General features: G+C 38.1%; 1 protein-coding gene across 8 annotated transcripts in view; it reads right to left on the minus strand.

The window, feature by feature from the left end:
* Positions 1–6,735: 6,735 nt before the first annotated feature.
* Positions 6,736–23,461, minus strand: part of REPS1 (RALBP1 associated Eps domain containing 1) — a 62,382-nt gene continuing 45,656 nt past the window's right edge. For 2 of the 8 annotated variants that reach the window (XM_074164257.1, XM_074164251.1), the window contains exons 10-20: positions 20,295–20,375; positions 17,214–17,301; positions 16,482–16,583; positions 16,105–16,177; positions 14,007–14,125; positions 13,240–13,304; positions 11,940–12,125; positions 10,072–10,167; positions 9,319–9,467; positions 8,571–8,676; positions 6,736–7,722 (exon numbers count right to left, since the gene is read on the minus strand). In XM_074164257.1, coding sequence (XP_074020358.1) covers positions 7,654–7,722; positions 8,571–8,676; positions 9,319–9,467; positions 10,072–10,167; positions 11,940–12,125; positions 13,240–13,304; positions 14,007–14,125; positions 16,105–16,177; positions 16,482–16,583; positions 17,214–17,301; positions 20,295–20,375 — 1,134 coding nt within the window. In that variant the 3' untranslated portion in view covers positions 6,736–7,653. The remainder of the gene's footprint in view (positions 7,723–8,570; positions 8,677–9,318; positions 9,468–10,071; positions 10,168–11,939; positions 12,126–13,239; positions 13,305–14,006; positions 14,126–16,104; positions 16,178–16,481; positions 16,584–17,213; positions 17,302–20,294; positions 20,376–23,461) is intronic. The other 6 variants (XM_074164265.1, XM_074164299.1, XM_074164281.1 and 3 more) reach the window with 6 other exon arrangements.

The following is a 23,461-nucleotide window of genomic DNA, read 5'->3' on the forward strand; positions in this document are numbered from 1 at the left end:
CCACAGCTTCTCTGGGCAACCTGTTCCAGTGTCTCACCACCCTCACAGGAAAGAATATCTTCCTCAGATCTAATCTAAATAATGCCAACTCCTGTAGGTGTAAGAGGTGCTTTGAGGGTACTTTTTTGTAGACTGGCGTTGCTCAGAGGTTCCTGTCACAGGGAGGACAGGAGCTCCTTCTTGAAAATGATGATGGCAGCCAAATCTGGCCCAGACGATCCCAAAGCACACAAGGACACGAGCAGCCTTACTACGTCCTGAAGTTGTTTCTTCTCAACACACTTGGGTTTCGTCATTCCTCACGCCATCGAATCTGGCACTTTGTGTCAAATGTCACATACCTGATCCAGTTCCGAGTTCAGAGGCTGTTCAGGGTTACTAATGCAGAACATGTTTTAGCCAGCAATACTTCCTTTTTAATTAATTTCATTTAATTCATTCTTTTTTAATTACAAATAATTAAATTCACGGTCGGTGATCTTTGCCTTGAGCAATCTGGCTGTCGTCGTCGCAAAACCTGGGCTTTATTATCACAGCCCTCTTCGCTCGCTATGAAAAGATGGAATATTTAATATGAGTGAGTACCTACCAAATCCTCCATCGACGTCCCAGAAGAACCAACCAACACACAGTGGGAACGAGACACCAGAGGAGGCCCCACGGAACGACCACACTGGAAATGGAGAGAAGATGATTTTATTGTTAGAGCTGCATCGATAAATCAGAACCATCTAAACCAGTTTTGGGCCTCAGCTGGCTCATAGTGAGGGGTTGCCATGGGCCACCCCTCGTTACAGTGAACGCTAACGAGCTGCTGATCAGCTGGCGGGTTTTAATTTGTAGGTACCAACCTAGACTTCGTGTTAGTTGCGCGGTGGGTTCTTTGTTCTTGAGAACGTGCTCCTATTGCTATGCCATATTATATCAGTGCTTTAAAATCCTTAAAAGCTTGCAGTAGAAAAGTATTCCTCCAAATCACATCCTTTCAAGCTTTGCTTCGGCAGGAACAAAGGACACAGCTGAGTCAGTCTGGCGGCAGAGAAACCCTGGTATCGCTCTGAAAAGCCAATGCTCTACGCGTTCAAACCACTGGAGGCAATTTCAATACAAAATACAAAGCACCCCTCGGAGCGCAATGTCTGATACGGGTACATGGAATGCAAGAAACAGCGTCAAAAATACAAATACCCCTGCTCAGGTGATTCGGCTTTTGGGGCACAAACAGCTTCATGGAGGAGCCCAATTCCCCTCTTCGGCTTAATTAACCAGCTAAGACACCTCTACCCTCTGCTGCAGCACTGATTGTCTTCTGCACCACAAGTACTTGCAGTAGATGCACTGTAAAATGCAGTATCTTTAATTTAATGGAAACCACAAGGGGTTTATCCCAAGAATGCGACCCAAGTTTGAAGTTGGCAGGAGACTGGGCTTCTAGGGCATCACAATCTCTGGAAGTACCAGACTCTGAGGTTCCAGATTGGCCTGAAAGAATTGTTCCCAGAAGCTCATGAAACCACCCCAACAGATACAATTTAAACCCACGGGAATTTCCTTGCTTCAGCACTGCTTTATCCCTAAAGCGCAGAGCAAACCAAGGAATATATTCCTTTTGAGTACCCTTTACAGCAAAGGGACCTCTCGATGCTTCTATGACCTCTTTGTTCCTGCTGAACAGAAGGCAGGTGACTACGTTCCTTCACGAGGGCAGTGAAGGACAATGGGACGGAAGCTCTAGAAGGGTTTGTTATAAATCGCAGCGCTCTGCTCCCAAGGCAGGGATAACACACCAGAAAAAACAAGTTACAGTTGGAGGCACATCACTTCTGCACTTCGTGACAGAACACACTGAATTACAACTTCCTATAAATTCCTTTCGTATTTTTTTCCTGGAACACATATTGTATTTTCACACTTAGACTGAACTCAAGTTTTGTGTCAGTTCCAGACCTGCAAAATAAGGCACAACAGCACTTGGTACAGAGCGCTGAATTCCACCGCAGTTTCATGAAACACACTCCTAAGGTACCACAGGGGGTTCCCAAAGCATCTCCTTCGACTTCTGCTGAGAAAGCGCACGTGGCTGAAGCCCCCACCACACCTACCTTTCTGCCAAGCCTGACCCAGCCCATCGTGTCCGCTAGACCCTCAGGAGCCCCTTAGACCTCAGAAGGCAGATGATGGAAAGCAGAAGCCACCGTTGTTGCTATATGGGATACATGGAAGAGTTCACATGCGCTGCAGAGCAGGAGGTATCTCCACCTCCGTGAGCTCCTCCACAGACTGGGAAACAAACGCTCCAGTCGCGTAAGGGTCAAACACAATATTGCCAGAATTTGGGTTTATCATCAATATACCACTGAATGTCACTTTAAATCTCTTTCAGTACTGATGTTTTGTTCATTTCCTACATCGCTCATAACCAAGACCAGTCAAAATAGAGTAATATCAACTAATTCCAGATTAGATCATAGAATCATAGAATGGTTAGAGTTGGAAAGGACCTCAAAGATCATCCAGTTCCAAGCCCCCTGCCATGGGCAGGGACACCTCCCACCAGACCAGGTTGCTCAAAGCCCCATCCAGCCTGGCCTTGAACACCTCCAGGGATGGGGCAGCCACAGCTTCTCTGGGCAACCTGTTCCAGTGTCTCACCACCCTCACAGGAAAGAATTTCCTCCTAATACCTAACCTAAATCTCCCCTCTTCCAATTTAAAACCATTACCCCTTGTCCTGTCACTATGTTTCCTGACAAAGAGTCCCTCTCCGGCTCTCCTGTAGGCTCCCTTCAGATATTGGGAGGCTGCTATGAGGTCTCCCTAGAGCCTTCTCTTCTCCAGGCTGTAAGATGCAAAGTGTGAAGAACAGATTCTACCAGAGATGGAAGAGAATTCACGTAGCTTCCTGTGCTACAGTACCCTGTCAAAACGTGCCAGAGAGTACTAATAGTCACCCTAAAACTTTGGATATAAGCTGTGAGATCACAAACTTAGCATTCTGGAGAGTCACAATTCTGATTTTTTGAGTATTATAAAGAAACAAGGGCTCTTTCTGACACTAAATGCAAGACACTGAATACCTATGTATCAGTAATCTGGAAAAAAAATGTATCATTATGCTGGAACAAAGTACTGTAAAATCCCTTTGGAGTCCACCGTTAGTGTACAGCCAGGTACAATTAGCGTCCAATCAACAGTGTATAGTTTAGGTACAATTAGCGTCCTGTCTAGGTTTAAAGCAGGAATTGCACCTTTCAAACCCATTTTGCCAATTTAAAGAAATATTACTGAGAGGAAATGACACAGTATTAAACCCTCCCCCAAAAAAACATAATCCAATTTTGAAAAGCAATTAATTCAAAGACTCCTGTGAAAACAAACAAAAAAAAGTTTATATTTTGCTCAGGTACTAATTATCAGGACAACACTGTATAGTCTCCTTTGGTTATTAGTATATAGACATTTTTTAACATTGTTCCTATACAACCACTAGTTAGTTGTTCTCAAAGACTATTAAAAGAACATATTTATATATTATTTTGTTATTCCAGTATAAAGTCCTTGGTTCTCATGCCTTTTCTTCTAGAGAGCTGTATTAGAAATGATCAGTACATCAAAACAGATGGAAAAGCATACTGGAATTCTGCTTATTAAATTAAGTTGTAGGTCTCAAAAAATGGGACTTTGGGGAGTAAAGCTGAATACTCAGCTGCACATGGACTACTTCATAAACTATTTAAGCAACTTAAGCATGCAAATATGTTTAAAATACACAAGTTCTTTTTTAATCTTCCACAGAGTAAGAATTGCATTGTTACTACACACTTGGGAGTAACATGTTTTTGTAACGTATTCCCATTTCATGAAACTACCTTCTGCTTGAAACTAAGACTAGAACGAGTCAGGAGACATCAAATAACAAATAATAAAAGTATTTTTTAAAATGAATTTTTAAAATGAATTTATGAAGTGATTCAGACTAGGTTATCCGCAAAGCTGCATTTAGAGACAAAATGGCCTCAAGTTTTTTATGGCCTCAAGTTGCACCAGGGGAGGTTCAGATTGGATATTAGGAAAATATTTACACGGAAAGGGTTATTGCCCAGGGAAGTGGTTGAGGCACCATCCCTGGAGGTATTTAAAAGACGGGTTGACATAGTGCTTAGTGACATGGTTTAGTGATGGGTTTTATCAGAGTTGGGTTGATGGTTGGACTAGATGATCTTAAAGGTCCCTTCCAACCCAGGCAATCCTACAATTCTATGAAAATCTGTGCACGGCTGAACCCAGGAGAGTAACTCAACTCTGCCCTAAATGCAGAGCACACACAGCACACCCCATCCATAAGGGACAGAGACATCTCACACAAGAAACAATGCTGCAAATTTATTTTCATTAGTTTTAAGTTTTTATAGAACCTCAACTTTGTTTACCCCACATAAGACATTTTCAGCAATAAGAGATCCTCTAGTTCATGTACAATCGCAAGTAAAATGAGGGGCATGTGAAGTACAAAAAGAATTGAAAATACTAGCTTACATTGGGTAGACTAAAAATACTGCTCAAAAAAAAAAGTGGCTTTTCAGCTTTTTTACCTTTGCATTTTGGAAATCTCTGCAGTCCAAAGACAGGCAACGAATGGAGAAAAAAGCAACTCCAAAGCAGGTGGAATGAAGGAGGAGGCACATTAGTAGGAGAAACAAAGGAAACTCAAATCAAACGAGAAAAGGAGACACTCCTCCAGTCACAGAGTCCAAAGAAACAGGGTTTGCGGGTGTTTCAGTAATGCACGGTGCCGTCCATCCATCCCAGCCGGGTACGTGAATCACACTCCATACTATTTAGTAGTCTACGGTTATACTTGCAATACAGAAAGCACATCTCTTGTACAGTACATAATCCCTTGCCCCAAAGAGCTTACAATCTAAGTCCGTAAAATAGAACGTATCCAGTAACTGCGTCAAGATCAAACAAATGGAGAAGGTGGGGGAATAATTTTATAAGGGATTAAAGTTGGGTTACGTTACTGAGGTAACTTCGGAACATCATTGGCAGTGATGCTCTTAAGACATAAGTAATTTTTCAGTTAGAAGCTCTTCTGGATCATGAAAAACAGGTTTAAAAGGTACTGAATGATGCATTAAAAGTAATCCACAAAAATCCTTAAAAACAGACTTGTTGGCAAGACACGAAAGTGTTCAGATTGTTTAAGTTCTTCACTTGAGACACAACATTAACTTGTCACTCTACTAGGAAGATACGGGTGTTACAGAAATTCGTATGTACATGTCACATTTGAATGTAAAAGGCTTTTTACATTTAAGCTTAAAATGTTAGAATCTGATTTAAGAATCCCGCTGCTATAAACATAGGCTTAATACTTAAATATTAATATGAAAATAGTTCTATTTTAAAAATGTATTTTTAAACTTTAAAATAAACTATGGACAAGATACAGTTGGTTTGAAATCAACATTCTTCGACTACAGTAAGCGACCCACTTTCCTCACTTGTTTAAACACCTTTCTTGCTACTTGGCAGTTATGACAGAAGTTCTGTCTTTTTTTTTTTTTTTGAAGTCAAAGCCTTGCATTGTATCTACTAATTGGCAAGGCATAGTTGAAATGTAATTTAAATGTAACCGTTGCGCCCATTTAGCTACCGCTTCTTAATCCCTTTACAGGCAAATAGGAAGTACCACCTTTCACACAGCCATGACATTTGTATCTTTCATAACAGGGAATCTTGCTTTGGATTATATACATCAGCCATCTGTAACACTTCCAGGACATTTGAAAAAAAAAAATCTTGGAATAGTTATAGTAATAAAAATTAACCATAATTATTCAGTCTGCATAAGATAACCAAAAAGAGAAATACTTATTTTTCACTGTAACAAACAGCATATCCAGTGGAAAAATGTGACTTGAGCTATGGTTTTGTAAGGGAATTTCATTTATAAGCACAGACAGACAGTGAAGATAAGAACTGCTAACAGGAGATCCATTTAGTTTTAATTTGGAAAGGTACTCGAGGAAATCAAACCAGAAATGAAAATTAAAGAACTATACATTTCTTTGACTCAAGTCAGTACTTTGCATTTACTTTTTATAAGTTACAACGATTAAATTTACTTATAGGAGGATACAAAAGGACTATAGCCACAGATTACCATGAGAATTTGATCACTTCTGATCAACAGCTAAAAAATGAGGGAAGAAAGTGGCCAAAGGATTATGATCAACCTTTTCTTGTACATGCCACAAAATGATAAAAAAAAAAATCCCTGCAGACCTGTAATAGAACCCTCCCACCCTATTTGAATTAGTTTCAATTCCCAGGTAAAGATGAATCAACAAAATTAAAATATTGTGCTGTTTTATTGGTGTAAAAATCACACAATTGCTAGTTCTGATTCTGCAGAGATACATCCATGCAGTTAAACATCTATGATCCCACAGCCAGAAGAAGCCATTAAATAGAATATCTGCTGTTAGTCAGCAATTAATGCAAATTTACATATGAGATCAAAAGGTGTGTATCATACAATATACAACAAATCCTAATACAGTACATCAACCTGAATAGCAGGATACACTCAAGGAACTCTGTTAATAGTAAAGCCTGTCTATATGCCAGAGAAATAAGGCCTGGAGACAAGATGACAGCAGGTACCCCAGAATTCCTAAGAAGCAAACTGTTCATTTTTAATTTTTTTAAGTTTTTTTTTTTTTTTTTGCTGGGAATTAGAAGTTCATAGAGGTATTGACACATTACTTGACAATACAATTTGTTATCGTGAAGACTGGTGGATGTGATCTGTTATTAAAAGGTAATGTGTGAAACATGCAATTACAGGTGGTGTTTAGGTAATGTGTAATTAATACGTTGGGGATTTACGCCCAACTCTTTCCACAAAAGGGAGGACTGAAAAAGGTCTGTTTGACAGAGAACCAATTGTACCATCAATCTTTCTGTGCATGCGGCTCAATCAGGGTCATGACCGGATAAGATGTGAACACCTGGCAATCTGTGGTTACATACTCTGTAATGTATGCAACAAAACAAAACACGAAATCAAATCCAGTTGATGTGGCAAACAGCCTGCGAGAACTCTGTCAACCTGAATAAGGTGGTTTATTGCAAAGAGGCAGGCTTTCCAGAATTGTGAACAACTTTCCAATTGTGAAAGGCAGCTCGGGAAGTAACGTTGGCTGATGACGGATTACTGGTTTTTCTCTTTTCTGGCACAATAAAATAAATGCCACAGCGAAAAAAAAGTTTATGTGCTTAGAGTCAACTGATTAGCAATCCTCTTCTGCAAAGATGTTTCAACGGGAAAAAAAAAGAAAACACTAAAAAATTCCAGTTGGAAATTTTGGCGACAAAAATCTGCAAACTCAAGTCCAACAAAGATCACGGATGTTCACAGAAAATGATGTGAGAGGCAGTGTCACATTCCAGGAAAAAGTTTTTTTTTCTCTCTCTGTACTGAAATTAAAATACTTAAATACAAAAGTGGACAAATTGACAAAACAGAACCACAACATTTAATGTAGAATAGAGTGCACTGAGCTAGATGCATGGATCTTTAAATAGGCTTTGAAACCAATACCCCTTTCAAAATTAGTAAATTCACAGTTAACGGCAGTAGGCTTAGAGGTGAGAGAAGGGTCGAAGTTGTTCCAGTTGAACTTCCAGGGAGATTCTCTCTTCAAGAACATCCTACAAGAGAAAGATTTTCTACTGACTGTCCTCAGAGAATGGGTATTAAAAATTTCCTCATGTGATCAAAACTGGTAAAGGTCAACTTCAGTTTTGAGAACTAATGTTTAAGTCTTTTCTAGAATCTGGAGAACTCTTCTCATAATTTGAATAGAAACCTGGCTAAGCCAGCAATTTCTCATAAAAGGTAAATCAATACTTTACTCAAAGGTGAAGCCATTTAGTCTTTCTTCACTTCTTTCAAATCACCCAAAGCCACAAAATTGTAACCAACCAGCTGCAAACCCAACCATAATATTTTCAAATGAAGTCTAAAATATTTCAAAGGTAAAAGCTAAGACAGACAGCCAGAGAAAGATGTTAAGATGGTGCCTACAGATAAACCCAAAACAATAATAGCTGACCTAAATAAACAAATGACTATTTGTTGTTCTTATTAAGATGCAAGTTTTGTATTCTGGATTATAATATTTGTTTAAAAATATTTGTAGTTTTATTAAGACTTGAAGGTTTGCTTTTTCCTTCAGAAGCAAGCAAGCTGCTCCAGCTGCTCTTCTCAATGCTGCATTTAAGTTAATCTTACTAAGTTAAGATTTCTGCTTTATTTTGTGTCACTGAGAACAAATCAATACACGGAAAAATGTGTTTTCTTGTATTAAGAGCATCCTTTGTAATTTCACAAAGCTTGTCAAAATTAGGTATATTCAATGATATACAAAAACAACTATGTTTTTTATATCAATATTCTCTACTATGTATATCACTGGTTTGCAGAGACGCGTGTTACTGTGCATCACTAACATCTTGCCCTCTCTGGCTCTTCTCTTAGACAAAGATTACGGAATTACCTTTAGTTGCTGCTGTAGTTCACTATTCAATCTGGCCAAAACAGTGTTGGTTTCCTTGTTACGTCTGATTGATGCCTGAATTGCCTTCTTGTCTTTCCCCACTGATCTGAGAATATATTAGAAGTGTGGTAATAAGTCATTTTGTCAATTAGCTGAATCTCTCATTTACAGTCCCTCTTTTTTTAAATGAGCAGAATCCTCTTTTCAAATGTTTTTAACTTGTTACACTTAGTTTCCCCTCTTCTGCCTGGCTTGATTAACCTCGTTCGCATGGAAGCCTCACGTTCTTGGTTGCAATGAAAGAGCAAGCAGCACGTTTTAAAATACTAGTCATAATTAATTTTCTGAAGTTCCAACACACTGTAGCACATTCATTTACCTCAAAGGACTAATGTACCAGTCTACTCTCATGCCAGGACACAAAAACTGCACATTCTGGACTGTTCATAGTGATTTAAAATTAATCACTGGTTAATCACTGTATCTTAATACTTCCACCACTTATTTCCAACATACTTGCAGAAGTTAAAAAGAGTTCACACTCCACAGTTCAAGATCTCTAAAAGGTCTCCCAGTAGTACAGGCTTCAGGATGATCTTGTTTAAAAAAAACAAGAACCTTTAAACTGTTAAATTAATCTAACTCAAAACACACTGAACTGGTTTGCAACTCCTAGAACAGAAAGCGTGTATGCTGTTTAAATGCAAACTTTCCAGTAACAGATGTATTTATACACTTCTTGGGTTACCTAGGAATAGATGGCTGTGAAGCAAGAACAGCAGCTATGACACCTGTTTTCTGTGTATGTTCCTCAGCTTCAGGTCTTAGCTCATCTTCTGATTTTAATCTTCTGCGAATAGGCTTTGGTGGTGGAGCAAGTGGGGTAGTGCCTTTACCCTGAAGAGGAAAACACGGCCTGTTAGTTCTCACAAACCGCATTTTACCTGGATTATAACCTGAAAATTTGTGTTACATATTCTTAGAACCGGTTACCGAGCCAACTGAACTGGCAACCCATCAGGCATTTTCTGATGGGCATCTAGCTGCGTTCTCTTATGGACTGGAAAAAAACCCGATCCTACCCCCTGGTGAAAGGGCAGTGAGTTGCCACACACTGACAAAGAACTGTGCAAGCAGAAACACCATGGCACAACTCAATTGCAAATACACAACACCGCAGAGCACGCTTATCCCCCAGTAATTATATGTCTGTAATAAAAAAAAGCTACCATTGACCAAGTTTCACACTAAAAGTTTGGTGAGCGTTCAAATTTATGAAACAGCAAGTATCTTAATTTTCTGATATGTCAAGAATAAAGCTAATCATGAACATCATCTGCTACAAAAATTCACCATACACGTGCCTATTTCAAACACGTATTGGACTTCAGAAAACTGGGTTCAAGTGGAAGCATGTAAAAGTGCTGTTGCAAATCAAAACAGAGGTATAATTTCATATATATCAGACAATTGCGCTCTCCTTCCAAGTGTACTTTCATACCGCACTACTGGGGACATTAGCAGGGGCTTTGTCTTCAACTCTTCCATCTGCTTTGGCACCTCTAAGAGAACTTGCAGAATCAGAGGGCTTTTCAACCTAAGGGATATAAACTATATTTAGAAAACTGCTTCTTAACAGATATTTCATTCAGCAACAGTTGGAATAAATACAAGTACGCTGCGTTTCTGATACATGGATACAGTTAACACCTAAAATTCCAGTTCAAGTGTTCTTTAGAAGCACAAGCTACCACCACCTGCTTTGGAGGAAAAACATCATCTTCAGCCTGAAGAAGAGAAGGCTCCAGGGAGATCTCATAGCAGCCTTCCAATATCTGAAGGGAGCCTACAGGAGAGCCAGAGAGGGACTCTTTGTCAGGAAGTGTAGTGTCAGGACAAGGGGTAATGGTTTTAAATTGGAAGAGGGGAGATTCAAATTAAGATATTAGGAAGAAATTCTCTCCTGTGAGGGTGGTGAAGCACTGGAAGAGGTTGCCCAGGGAAGTTGTGGCTGCCCCATCCCTGGAGGTGTTCAAGGCCAGGCTGGATGGGGCTTTGAGCAACCTGGTCTGGTGGGAGGTGTCCCTGCCCATTGCAGGGGGGTTGGAACTTGATGATCTTTAAGGTCCCTTCCAACTCTAACCATTCTATGATTCTATGATCTAAAACTATCTTGTTTTGGCCTGGGAGCAGCTTGCAGAGGAGGCAAGTAAAAAGCTGTACTTCCAGAATCAATAGTCAGACCTGTCTTTTGATACAGAAATTAAGATTTGATACAGAATCTAAAATTACTGGGGAAAAAAAAAAAAAGACAAAATAGTTACTTCAAAGTCTTCTGCTCTTTTGAACTCCGGATGTTGGAAGGCCTCTGAATAAAGCCAAATCCCTGATGTTACGAGACACTGTATAGTATAAAAAAGAGGCTGTGGCCTGATGACCAACTGCTATTACGTTACCATCATTATCTGTTACTGCCAGAGGTTAATCCCTCCAGTGGAACACAATGAAGCTGTTCCCCACCCACCTCAAAGCAAAACAACCAGCAAGTTTAACTTAAGCAGTTTTCAGTGGCAGCTTAAACAGAGCTCATTTTGCAATGAGGTACGTGGAGAGCACTCAAATGGTTCTACATCATTGACCTTCCTGATTAAAGGAAGCAAGAACACACTGCTGATAGTTAGGAGAACTTTGAAGCACCACAGGTACTTTTGCAACTGAAGATACAGAAGTGCCCCAGAGAACTTACAATCTAGATGAAGGCTACAAATTACAAAAGGAAAACATGAAGTAATTCATATAATAGCAGTAAGTTATTATGATGTTAATAGGAATAAACCTTGAGGCTTCCAAACTTTTAAGTCCAGTGTCTGTAGTAGGAAACATGGTTTTGTAAACATCTCTAATGATCTATTATAGGAGGATGCAGAGCTCTATTCACTTTAGCTGTTTGTCCAATGGCTTTGAATGGAACCAAATTAATGGAGGTTTAGCAGATGTTTACGATACTTGACAGTCATCTCATTTATTAAGACAAATTACTTTAAAACTTGCCAGTAAGTCCTTTGGAAGGCTGGCAAGAGCGAGCAGAAACTTTTTGCCTGTGTTAAGTCTTAAAAGCACCAACACAATTATGTCTGTGCACATATATGCTATTAAGTACAAAATCCTTTGAATTACAATCAAGAACTGAGAATAAAGGAGTTTCCTCTGCCAAGGTGTTTGGCAATTACTAGATGTGTGCAGCATTGTGTAAAGTAATTGCTTTCTAGCAATGGACTGGGACACCATAAATAAAACCCTGAAAACAGAAATAGGTTTTAACAAAGTCTTATTGGTGGTATTACGCAATTGACCTTCACTTCTGCTCACCTGCAAGACCTCTGAGTGCGTTTCAATTTCATCTTCTTCCTCTTTGCTTACACCTGAAACAGCAAATGCCTCAAACTGGCTGAAGTCTGCAAAATTTGGCTGTTCTGGTATTTGCTGAGGTGAGGTACTGGTATGAGCTATTAGACCTTCAGCATCTACTGGGCGATGCACGTGAGGACCTGCACCCTGCAATAAAATAGTAAAAATATTTAGTAACATTCTTTGTATCAGATAGTTATCATAAGAACAATCTCACCGAACAGTCTGTGACAGAATGTTAAAGATTATTTATTCTTTCAGTAGACAAAGATTTACATCCTGTCAGTAGGATAAACTGCATCTCATGCAAGGCACAGACAGACAGATCAATCTGTGTTTATAAAAACAGAAATATTTAAGGGAAAAGGAAGTTCAATCAGATGTGCTATTATCCAGAGAATGAGATTAAAGATGGATGCACCCTGGGGCTATCTAGACTCATCGGACAGTAGATGTTTCTGCTGGAACACAGTCTAGCTTGGCTCTGTCAGGCTTGATACAGATTTTTAGTCCAGTTCCCTAGGGAAACCTGCTTATGTGATCACACTGCATGGAATATGTCTGCCATTGTACCCTCTTTCCTCGCAGACGGTTTCTGGATCCATCGACTGACTTCAATTTCTGGTAACTCAGATTCTAACAAGTAGCTGCTGCTGAAAAACTACTGAAAAGCAATTTTATCTGTCCCATGTCAGCAGTTAAAGGATTCAGATGGTTGAAAGGAAAAAACAACTTTTGCAGGATTGGTTTTGTACCAAATCAGCTAATTGAACTGACTCAGACCAGGACTGCAAAGATCCCCAAGTCTATGACAAAGGAAGAAGAGGGATCACTCCTTTTGGGAGTAGCCTTTTTATGTAAAACTATACCCTGTGCCAGACATGGATGGAAAACAAACACTTATTTTGCAAAATTTCTAAAGATTGCTCTCATGGCCTGTGTTGCAGCCTATTAGCTATACAGGGACAGGTAAAGAAAGGCAGAGGTGTAATTTTCCTCTTTCCTACAACTCAGGGCTCCAGAGCCACTCATTTCTCCTCAATCTCCACTTTAATACCTTTCCATGGTTCCACCACAAGCAATTCTTTATTTGGGAAAGGCTAGCATTAGGCTGTAGTCTAGGTTTTGCCCTCATTCACATCCTGGCAGTTTCAAGAAATATCAAGCAATACTACTCATTTTAGATATAAGTTAAAATGCAGAGTTAGATAAAAAAGATACACCAAGTTAGAGTGTGATTTTTCAGAAATGACATCACCACCTGTGAGGGCTGTGGTCTCGGAGGCACTGCAGGGGGATAGGCAACAACTCCAGCCTGCTGCTGTCCTGTAAGAGACATCACATTTGGCCAAGATTATTACACTTTACATTACAGCGCTGTCCAATTTTTTTGACTTGTCAACATGAAGAAATCTTTTATTTTGTCTATATGTTAACCCGTCATATTGAGTACCATAATTGTAACGTCATCTCAGACAAAACAGGGATCAGAACATGGGTCTTGTCCTTTGTTCCAGCTCAAAGTACAGACATGGTCATACTTTTCTGATCTTGGTCCTTTTTCTCTTTTACCGTCATTATACACTCTTAACATTTTCTCATACTTTGTGATCCTGAAAAGTACTGACAAGTCAGAAGTACAATAAAAACTCTTAAGCAGAGCATCAGAAGTGATCTTTAATTTCCTCCGAACTGAAATACTTAACACTCATCTCTAATAAACCTGATACCAAAAAGCCTCGAAAATTTCCCGGCAGATGCAACGTGGGCACTACCAAAATGTTCTTTCCTGACTTCGCTTCCCACATTCATCTACAATGCCAGCATCCAGAATTTGCTTCTAAATTATCTGTTTAAGCAAAGTGGATTACAAATTTTAATACAAACAGGAAAAGTAACAACATTTTCAGCTTTCTCATTCAGAAGCAGTGTCTTAAAAACACACTCTAAATCTTTCTTTAGAGGAAAAAAAAGTACATGTCTGCTTCAGGAACGTATGTGCTGAAAAACACTAGGAACACAGCATACCTGGAGTAACTGAAAAGGATCTGTTCATATCCAAAGATGACGATCGAGAATGAGAAGGATGAGGCCTTGGAGGGGGTGGTGGCGGTGCAGTGTTATCTGGAGATGTTCCTGAATGCGATCTGCAAAACATATAAGCTCCTGTAGTGATTTTTAGGCAGCTATAACAGAAAAAATTCTAAAGTTCTTCAAATTGTACAATTAAAAAATAAGGTCTGACAGATGGAAAAGAGCCTGATTGCCATTGATTTTGAAGATTGCAAAATCAGTTGAAAACTTATGGTATTCTTTGATTTCACAATTGTTTTTTATATTTCTACTTACTTAAATCTCCATTTTCCAAATTATTCTTATATTACCATGAGTAATTTATCTTTGGGAAACCAATAGCTTGACACACATCCCAAAAAAATCATAGTTTAGGAACACAGAATCCTAAATATAGTATTTCCATCCAGATGGCAGTCACTGTAATTTGCAAAGCAGTCAACATCCTGATTAGGTTTTAAATGGGTTAAGTTCAATGTCATTGAAGAAGAATATCAAGTTTCTGTTGGATCTGCCTCCATGGATACCGAGCTTAAGCAGTATCTCAGTGTACAAGATAGCTATTGAATTCTCTGAAATTTTCCAAATCTATACACTTGGTAGCATCCAGAAATTTTAAGTCGTTCTTAGGTAGGATCACCATCTAGTGGATACCTGTTGTAAGTTCATCAAGCACACATTCAGAAAGGATAGAAGGATGAAGTACTGCACTAAGTGCCATTTAAGTGGGATTTATTGCATACAGAATTTTTGTACAGCTTCCATTCAGAAACAGCTTGCAGAAACTAACTACTCCAATTTGAGCAAGACAGATCTGCTGAGTCACTGACGTGAATACAAGTACTCTTTCATTCAACTGATAAATAAACGATAAAAATATTTTCTAAAACTGACTTCTGTACTATTCTATAACTATCCTAGGATATAAAACTAGGAGAGGTAAGAGGTAACTAAATACAAAAAGTACTCTTGACTAGTGGTAGCGTTAAGGACAATGCCATCTCTATAAAGTTGCAACTGGTAGAAGATACTATCAGTGGAAGGAAGTAAAAGAAGATGTAGGAGAAAAATTTCCTGGGTGGACACTGCCAGAACTGCCAGATCTGGACAGAAGGTACCTGTACCGTAAAGCAGCAACTCATCAGAAGGCTTCACTCATCTACACAAATTCAGCAAAAGAACCCAACACAAAACCAGAGATGAAAAGAACACGTCAAAACCATCATGTTGATAGCACAAAACCATATGTAGAAGCAGGAGAGAATCAAATTTGCCATTAAGTAACAATGGAGGAAAGTAATTTTCAAGCTGCAGTACTGAGAGGCAATTGCAAATCTTTCTCTGCTATTGAAGTCACCCTGATTATTTTTGTTTCGAAACTTACCTCCGAAACTGATTGTAAGTTGGTTAATGGCGTAGCTGGTTTTTAATCCTATTCAGGCAGATTTAATGGGAACAATTAGCACCAGCTAGTACAGCACATTCTTTTATGTCAAATGATGCAGTTGTTGGTTATGTGCTTGCATAGTTTCCTCCAATCCCTTAATTTGTTGGGCCCATGACTACCCTTCATTTTATAAAAGCCCATTATTAGAGACTGAGTTACTGCCGTGATATTTCGAATTTATATTTTCTTCTACTTTTATGCTACAAAGTCACAAGGTCCTTCTCCATTAGTGTCTAATGGACATTTTTAAGAATAAAAAAAAAATTGGTTTCAAGCAACATCCTGATCTCCTGTGCTTACCTTCCCTTGTGTTTAAGGAGAAAGCCTTCATCAAGATCAATGACTGAATGTGGAGTTTCATTTGATTGGCCAATCCCAAACAGCTTTTCAGACTACATTATTTTTTGAATTTTCACTTTATGCGTTAACAGGAACGGCATACATTGTTAATGCATTAGAAAACAGACTGCCTCCAGATTCACGAGTCTTAAAGTTAAGAATCTATTTAGCCATCGTTTTACAAGCTTGTTGTCAAACAACCAGAAGCTCAGAACAGGCTTCTTTAAACACCTTTTATTTATGTTTTTCAGTTGCTACTCTACTGACCGTTGCCGCGTTACAGTGCTTCCAATTTGCTCTGGATCTGAAGCATAGGAGTCCGAACTGCTGTAACCATCTGCTGGTAAAAGAAAGTACATTCGTTTTGCATCATTAATATACCCTAACAGATACAGATTATATATAATTTCAAATATCCATTTTTATTTTTAAAAAATAAAACCCGGAATACACTTCTCGGTATAAGTACAGCTACAGGCCCTTTATAAAAGGCTAAACTATACTCGGATAAGGAAAATGGAGTACAGAAGGGCTCTAAAATGAGATAAACTTATCCTTCACAGCAAGTTCTCATTCACTGAATATATCAGAACTACATTCTGTGTAATGTAAAAAATGAGATTAGAAAGTTCTTTGATACTTACTAACTGTATTTCCAGCTGTAAATTTTACAGATGAACTCATTTTGTTTTCTTCTGGGAGATCAGGTGGTTTCACAAGTAGTGGGCTAGTAGGGTTAGCATGATCTAGATGGAAAAACAAGTCTAAATAAATAAATGTATTCAAATTAGCCTTTACTTCTGATGCCAAAGCTTTACATCAGTTTTCTGCCCTTATCTGAAGTGCTGCACTCAAGACTAAAATTGTCGTATTTTAACACTTTTGGTGTACAAATTATTTCAACTTTAAAGTTTTACATAGTAATAGTGTTATTTCTGTTTTTCAGTGCTAACAGTTGGGAATCTTTACCTATTTACAAGGGCAAGGAAAATTTAAAAGAAATGTGTTGTGGATAGTTCTTTATTCTCATATGCTAAAGACTCTACATGAGTTACATGACTTTAGGAAATACTGGCATATTGGGACATGTGTAAATTGAGAATCCATTTTTTCTTTAGGAAAATTATCAAACCTAAGGAAACCTACTTATTATTGGCCAGAGTATTAAAAAAAAAAAAGGCCTGCCAATACTCCCAAATGCTGTCAGGTTTCAAAATAATATTTCTGATCACAGTAGAACAAGCTTTATCAATGCAGGTTATGTTACAACTCCAGATATATTCATATAAAGAGAAGAAAAAAAGTCAGCATGCCTGAGGAAGCAAAACCAACTCTAATTGTACAAAACTTCTCATTAGCAAGAGAAAATATCTTACCACTTCCAGTTCTTTTAAGCTCCATTTCCTGCATGTGGATTTTGCTTGGAGTCATTCTTATGGGAACTGGGTGCACAATTGCAGTGTCCTGTGGAGGAGATGAGAGTTAAGTGACATTAACCTAGTTTTAAATTGCCCTACTAAGTGTCTCTGACACCATGTGAAATTAATTTCTAAATAGAGGTTCATAAATTTAATGATTTTTTTTTTTTACACAGTTCCAGGGAATTGAATACATCCATAAAACAAAAGCTCTATAAGTTGAAGTTTCTCTAACAATTTTTCAGGTATAACCTAGCATACTACTTTAAAAGGGCACTAGAAATGTTTCTACAGATTGTAAATAGGACCTGAATTTTATCAGCTTTCCAGCATTTTTTGCACATTAGATACCTGTTACTTCAAATGCATCTTCAAAAAAACCAAAAAACCCACCCCAAACTCATAATTTGAAAACCCCACTCCTTGACCTTACTTATACCTCAGACAGTTATGGCCTCTTTAAATAGCTTAATTCTCTACGAACTACTATGAAGTACCTATTTTAATAGGTAAATAGATTTAGAAGTCTTTAAAATAGTAAAGCATGCTAAACTTTAGGGTAATAAACCCTATGGAATATATCTCTAGATAGGCATTGACCTTCCACTGAAGCGTTTTCTTTGTAGTTCAGAGAAGGGACTCCATTTTAATGTACTTTATAGATAGCCCTTTCCATCTGGTTTGGAGACTGAGTGTAGATAGTTTAAAAAAAAAAAAAGATCTCAAAACTTTCACATTTGTTCACAAGTAACCTAAAAATACAGACATACCTGACTGAGCTTTTTTGTCTGTCATCTATATTCAGAGTAGATGGGTGGGACAATGACAGCACACAAAAAAAAGTTTCCCAGATTATACCCTGTCCCTAGAAATAACAAGAAGTTTCAAAACTACCCTTGTATCAGAAATTTAATCTACTCTGACTACTCAACTAGATCAACTTCACCATAATTTACATTAATATTTTCTAAAATGGCTTAAACTGACTCGCACTACTCTTGTTGCAAATATAAACTTTTAAAACCACTTTCTAGTTGCAGTTCAAACATTCTTGTTGCACCAGGCTTTTACGAACCATCATGACTTTAAAATATATTACTTTTTCCCCTCCCTGTAATGGGGTTATCATGCAAAGATCACTGTTGCTGTAGCTACTTCAGTCCTCTGCTGTAAATTAATGTGCAGCTACTACAAAAATCATGTCTCAAATAGTTAAATGGATTTCTGTACAATGTATTAATTCATAATTCAGGTCATGAATCTAACTTTACACAAAACAACGTATTACCAATTTTCACTCACAATAGTCAAATTATGTTCCCATACCGGGAGATGAATGTATTGTTTTACTCATTCCACTTATCTTTTGCCTCCAAAGCAGCTACTTTTCCCACAAAAAGTGAAAAGAACTGGTCTGTGAATTTACTCTTTAGTCAGTTATTAACAACTGCTCAAGAAAGCTGATTGTCTCCTTTGGGAAAGCAGTTGTTCAATGAATCACTGTTGAAACTGTTAAAGTAAGAAGTCTGCACACTCATACTGAAAATTTGCTGTCATTCGTTCTTAATTTCATACAAAAATAAAGACTCTGAAGTATCTATTCCCAAAACCTTAGTAAGCAGCAAAGATGCTCAGTCTTTAAAATTTCTCAACTACAAGCACTGTAAGAAAACAACTCAAGAATGTGATCTCCCAGTATTTTTTTTGTATTTCTATTGATTTTCTGTTTCTACACACACACATATATATATATGGCTACATGAGTTTTCCATATATCATTACTGTTCTTTTTCGATTATCAACATATGGGAAAAATTTTCAAACTTCAGATTTCTGTCATTTACTAATTATGTGTAAAAATAAATTACTGTCTTATTGTGGAAACAAGACAGTGATAGCTCCTTACTGACAAGCAATTATACACAGTAAGAAACAACTATAAACTGATTTCCATCATGTTTAGTTCATTAAAACATAAAAAATACAGTACATTTAAACTAAAAAAGTCTCTCTTAGATGAGAAAGGGCTGGTTTTCACGTTAAGTATAACTTTTTCATTTCCTGGGTGTTTACTAAGGGCAATTCTGAGCACAGGGAACAGTGCAGTTTGAATTCTAGCTTCCACCATCTAGAAATGCTATATCATAAATATCAGTGTTAACTCTGAGCAAGAAACACCGATGTATTTAAAATATATGTATTTTATCTTTTCAGAAGTGACCTTTTAAATACCAAAAGCAGTTAGATGCGTACTATGTACACCTTGCTAAATAATCAAATGGACGCTAACACCATAATTAAATTAAAACGGACACTAACAGTGGTAATTCGTCAGAAAAGCAGGATGAAAGCAGCAGCTAAATACTGAAGTAATTTAATGAATTTCAGAACTGCTTCAATGTCACATGCTGTGAAGTTTAAAACCAGCAGAACTTGAAACGCTGTAGTGAATTTCTGGCTCCCAAACCTGGCAAGATATTTAACTACATAATCCTTCAGAACACTCCTCACCGAGTAAAGCATTAGAAAAAGCACAGGTCTAGCCGCAGAAATACTAAAAGCCTTATTAATAAGTAACTTGGTGAAAACTTTAGGAGTATGAAATACCACACCCATTAAAGCCCAGTAGATTTTTTTCAGTGAAGTTGATACTGTCAGCTCCTAAAAGTTTGTGCAAATCAAGCTCTGCAACTTTAAAAAAAACAAACAAAAACAACACTGAAGACAAATCTAAAACAAGACTGGTTTATCATTGGGAGTTGCCCTTGTATTGATTTATAAATATTTTGAAAACAACATTATGGCAGCACTGTATTATTTCAAAATCAAGGAAAAAAAAAAGCATTCATTGCACTCAGATCTTAAACATGAGCAGTACGAGAAAAGTTGTATTCCGAAAATAAGGACAAAAATTAAGAAGCCTGCCACCATTCCCCAAAAAGCAGTCCATGGAATCATGCATAACAGCTAAATACAATGAATGGAAATTCAGTGTTAATAAAATTAATTTCAAACAAGCAAGCTAAGTGATTGACTTACAGGATCAGCTGGTGCAATGTTAGAATCAAATTGGGTCAGAGTTTGTGAGCTTGAAGAGCGTTCGCTAAATGTCTCCCACTGCTGAACAGACAGAGGAGAGAAGTCAGCACGATGAGAAAGATGGGAGTAAAAGATCACTGAGGAGATTTAGCATAGAGGTTGCACTGGAAAGCACTATATTTGCACTGGACTTGCCTTGGAGAGCACATTCATACACGTTAAGTATTTCTATTTCAGTCTGAGATTGTTGTGCCACCAAGTTTGTTCTCTGGCAATATTAATCTTTACATTCACATCTGATAATGAAGATACAGGTGCACAGTCAACACACGAGTACTTTCAGAGTTCACCTTTGCCAATGAAAATCAGACAATTAAAAATCTGGTTAAGCCATTCAAATACTGTAAAGATAAAATCAGTGCCAAAAACTGTGTAATTATAAAATTATAAAATATATATATATATAAAATATATAAAATACAATTATAAAAGTTCTTCAGCTTTGTAGCTGCTGAGTTTCAAATGTATTTTGTAAATGCTGATTTTCTTACAAAATCTTAGACAAATCAACACAGAGCAGAATACTCCAATTACACCAGTTGAGCTTGCCAATGCAACCCCTGAGAAGTGATTCTATGCTGTAAAAGAGTATTTTTTACAAGTCTAAATCACTGACAAGGCAAAGAATTAAATCCAAAACCACTATTGATTACTAAAGAGCAAATAAGTCAATTTCCGAACAATTTTGTAAGACATAGGCATGCTGTATAATACAAGGTTGTCAAGAGTCCTCATGCTTAAATCAAGCTACAGCCACGGCTGGATCAACAAAGTACCAAAGGACATAAAATCAGTCTTTGATCCAGAAACAAGATTACAAATGACAACAGGAATGCTAAATTTGTTATATTTTGGTAAAATAACAAGTAAATATTAATCACATTCCAAACACTACAACAAAAATTACAAATACAAAATTTTTAGTGCTCAGAAAATTTGACAAAAGTTATGTTAGTGTAGTTGTGAAAACAAATCAATATTCTTGTCCCACCTCTACAGGCAAATAAATGTAAATGATTCCAGAAGATCCAGGACAAATAATATGGTGTTAGTCAACCTACACTCACATGCTCCTCTACACCAAGCTACATTCAGTGAATAGCCTGTATGTGAACCTGGTCTAAAACAGTTATTTCCAAAATAACTCTTTATGGAAATTCCTAAATAACCGTTTTCAATCCGCAGAAATTAAATTCAGAAAAATATTAACTAAATTTCTAAGTGCTTTCATGCGTGGTGCTGCTCCTTGTAGAGACAGAGCCTTCTCTCCTCACTTCAAACTTTAAATTAAGGCAAAGATTGTGGGATACTGTTCATATGGGGTTTTTGGGGTGTTGTTTTTTTTCTTGTTTTGTTGGTGGTGGGTGGTTGGTGTCTTTTTTAAAAACACAGAAAACTACCCCCTTCATGGACAAAATCTACTGAAAGGTTTTTAGTAAGGATGTAAGGTTTCCCTAACCGCTCTGTCCCATTCCCTGTATTAAACTTCATCCCTGTGTCACCATCCCTTCATGAAGGGGCAGTGTTGCAAGTAGCTTGGAGCTCTACAGCCGAGTGAGCCAGTTTTTACCAAGGCAGAAACTGGCCAAGTTCTGCCAGCCCTTCCCCTGATTTGGCCTCTTGCGTTTACACAGCTGCTCGTTTTCATCAAACAGGCATTAGTATTTATTTTAGGACTACTACCCTTTTAAACTTGATTCGGCCAGTGGCTTCAAAGTTACCAGTGAGACTGGCAAACAGATCATTACAGAAATATTGTTTCTTAGTATTTCAAAACTTCCATAAAGGCATACAGCATCTATGTCATAGACTGTGAGAGGGCTGGGGCACCTCTCCCATGAAGACAGGCTGAGAGAATTGGGGTTGTTCAGCCTGGAGAAGAGAAGGCTCTGGGGAGACCTTAGAGCCCTTTCCAGTACCTAAAAGGGCTACAGGAGAGATGGGGAGGGACCCTTGATCAGCGAGTGGAGCCACAGGACGAGGGGGAATGCTTTTAAACTGAAAGAGGGGAGATTTAGATTAGATACCAGAAAGAAATTCTTTCCTGTGAGGGTGGTGAGGCACTGGAAGAGGTTGCCCAGAGAAGCTGTGGCTGCCCCACCCCTGGAGGGGTTCAAGGCCAGGCTGGATGGGGCTTTGAGCAACCTGGTCTGGTGGGAGGTGTCCCTGCCCATGGCCCGGGGGTTGGAACTGGATCTTTAAGGCCCCTTCCAGCTCTAACCATTCTATGTTATAGTTTAGATCAATGCTAAAATATTCTTTTTTAGAGATGCTGCTGAGTTTACCTCTTATTCTACTCCTCTGAAGCCAAACAGCAGGACGTTTATTACTTGTCCTCAGGCTCCCTAGCTAGGCATGGACAAATGAACACCGACACCTCCTGACTGGTCTTGGGAATATGCTATTTGTGCTCCACCCTGAACTACTATAAGAAACTAGTTACTGCTAATTCCCTGGTTAATAGAAAGCTACTTACATTAAGGATCTACTGGACTGCATCTCAAACCCTGTGCAAAGTTTAAGAGCACTGACAATATAACCAATTTGCTAGGATAAAACTTCTACTAGCTGAAATTAAGATAGTTGTCTCCTAGACTTGCAAAAATGTTTCAAAGATACTTTCAAAAGGTTAATTACTAGAAACTAAAACTCACAGCAACCTGAACTGTTACTAAAAGAACACCAAGACACTTGAAACAAGGCGTAACTGTTGTGAACTCAAACGGCAAATCTCCGTATCTGTGTCAAAGCTAATATGGCCATTAGCTTTGTTTTCAACAAAAACTTAGTAGAGTTTTCAGGGTTTTTTTTTTTTTGTTGTTGTTGGTTTTTTTTTTTTTTTTTTTTTTTTTTTAAGCTCTAAGAACCTAGTGCTCAGCCTTGAGACTGGATGGAAAGTATGTCTGAAGTGAGAAGTGAAGAGATGAGAGTGTGAAGCATGTAGTATGCAGAGTTAGGTGGATTGTCATGGCTCCCTTTATTCTGAAGTTTGAGATTGAGATCTTGGTCCATACTTGTGAGCTTACAGTAACTGAGCCTGACAACTGGGACCTAAAAATCAACTATGAGCTATAAAGAACAGCATAACCAACAGTTTTGAAACTTAT

The sequence above is a fragment of the Numenius arquata genome, chromosome 2 (genome assembly GCF_964106895.1).
Source record: "Numenius arquata chromosome 2, bNumArq3.hap1.1, whole genome shotgun sequence".
Classification (NCBI taxonomy): domain Eukaryota; kingdom Metazoa; phylum Chordata; class Aves; order Charadriiformes; family Scolopacidae; genus Numenius; species Numenius arquata.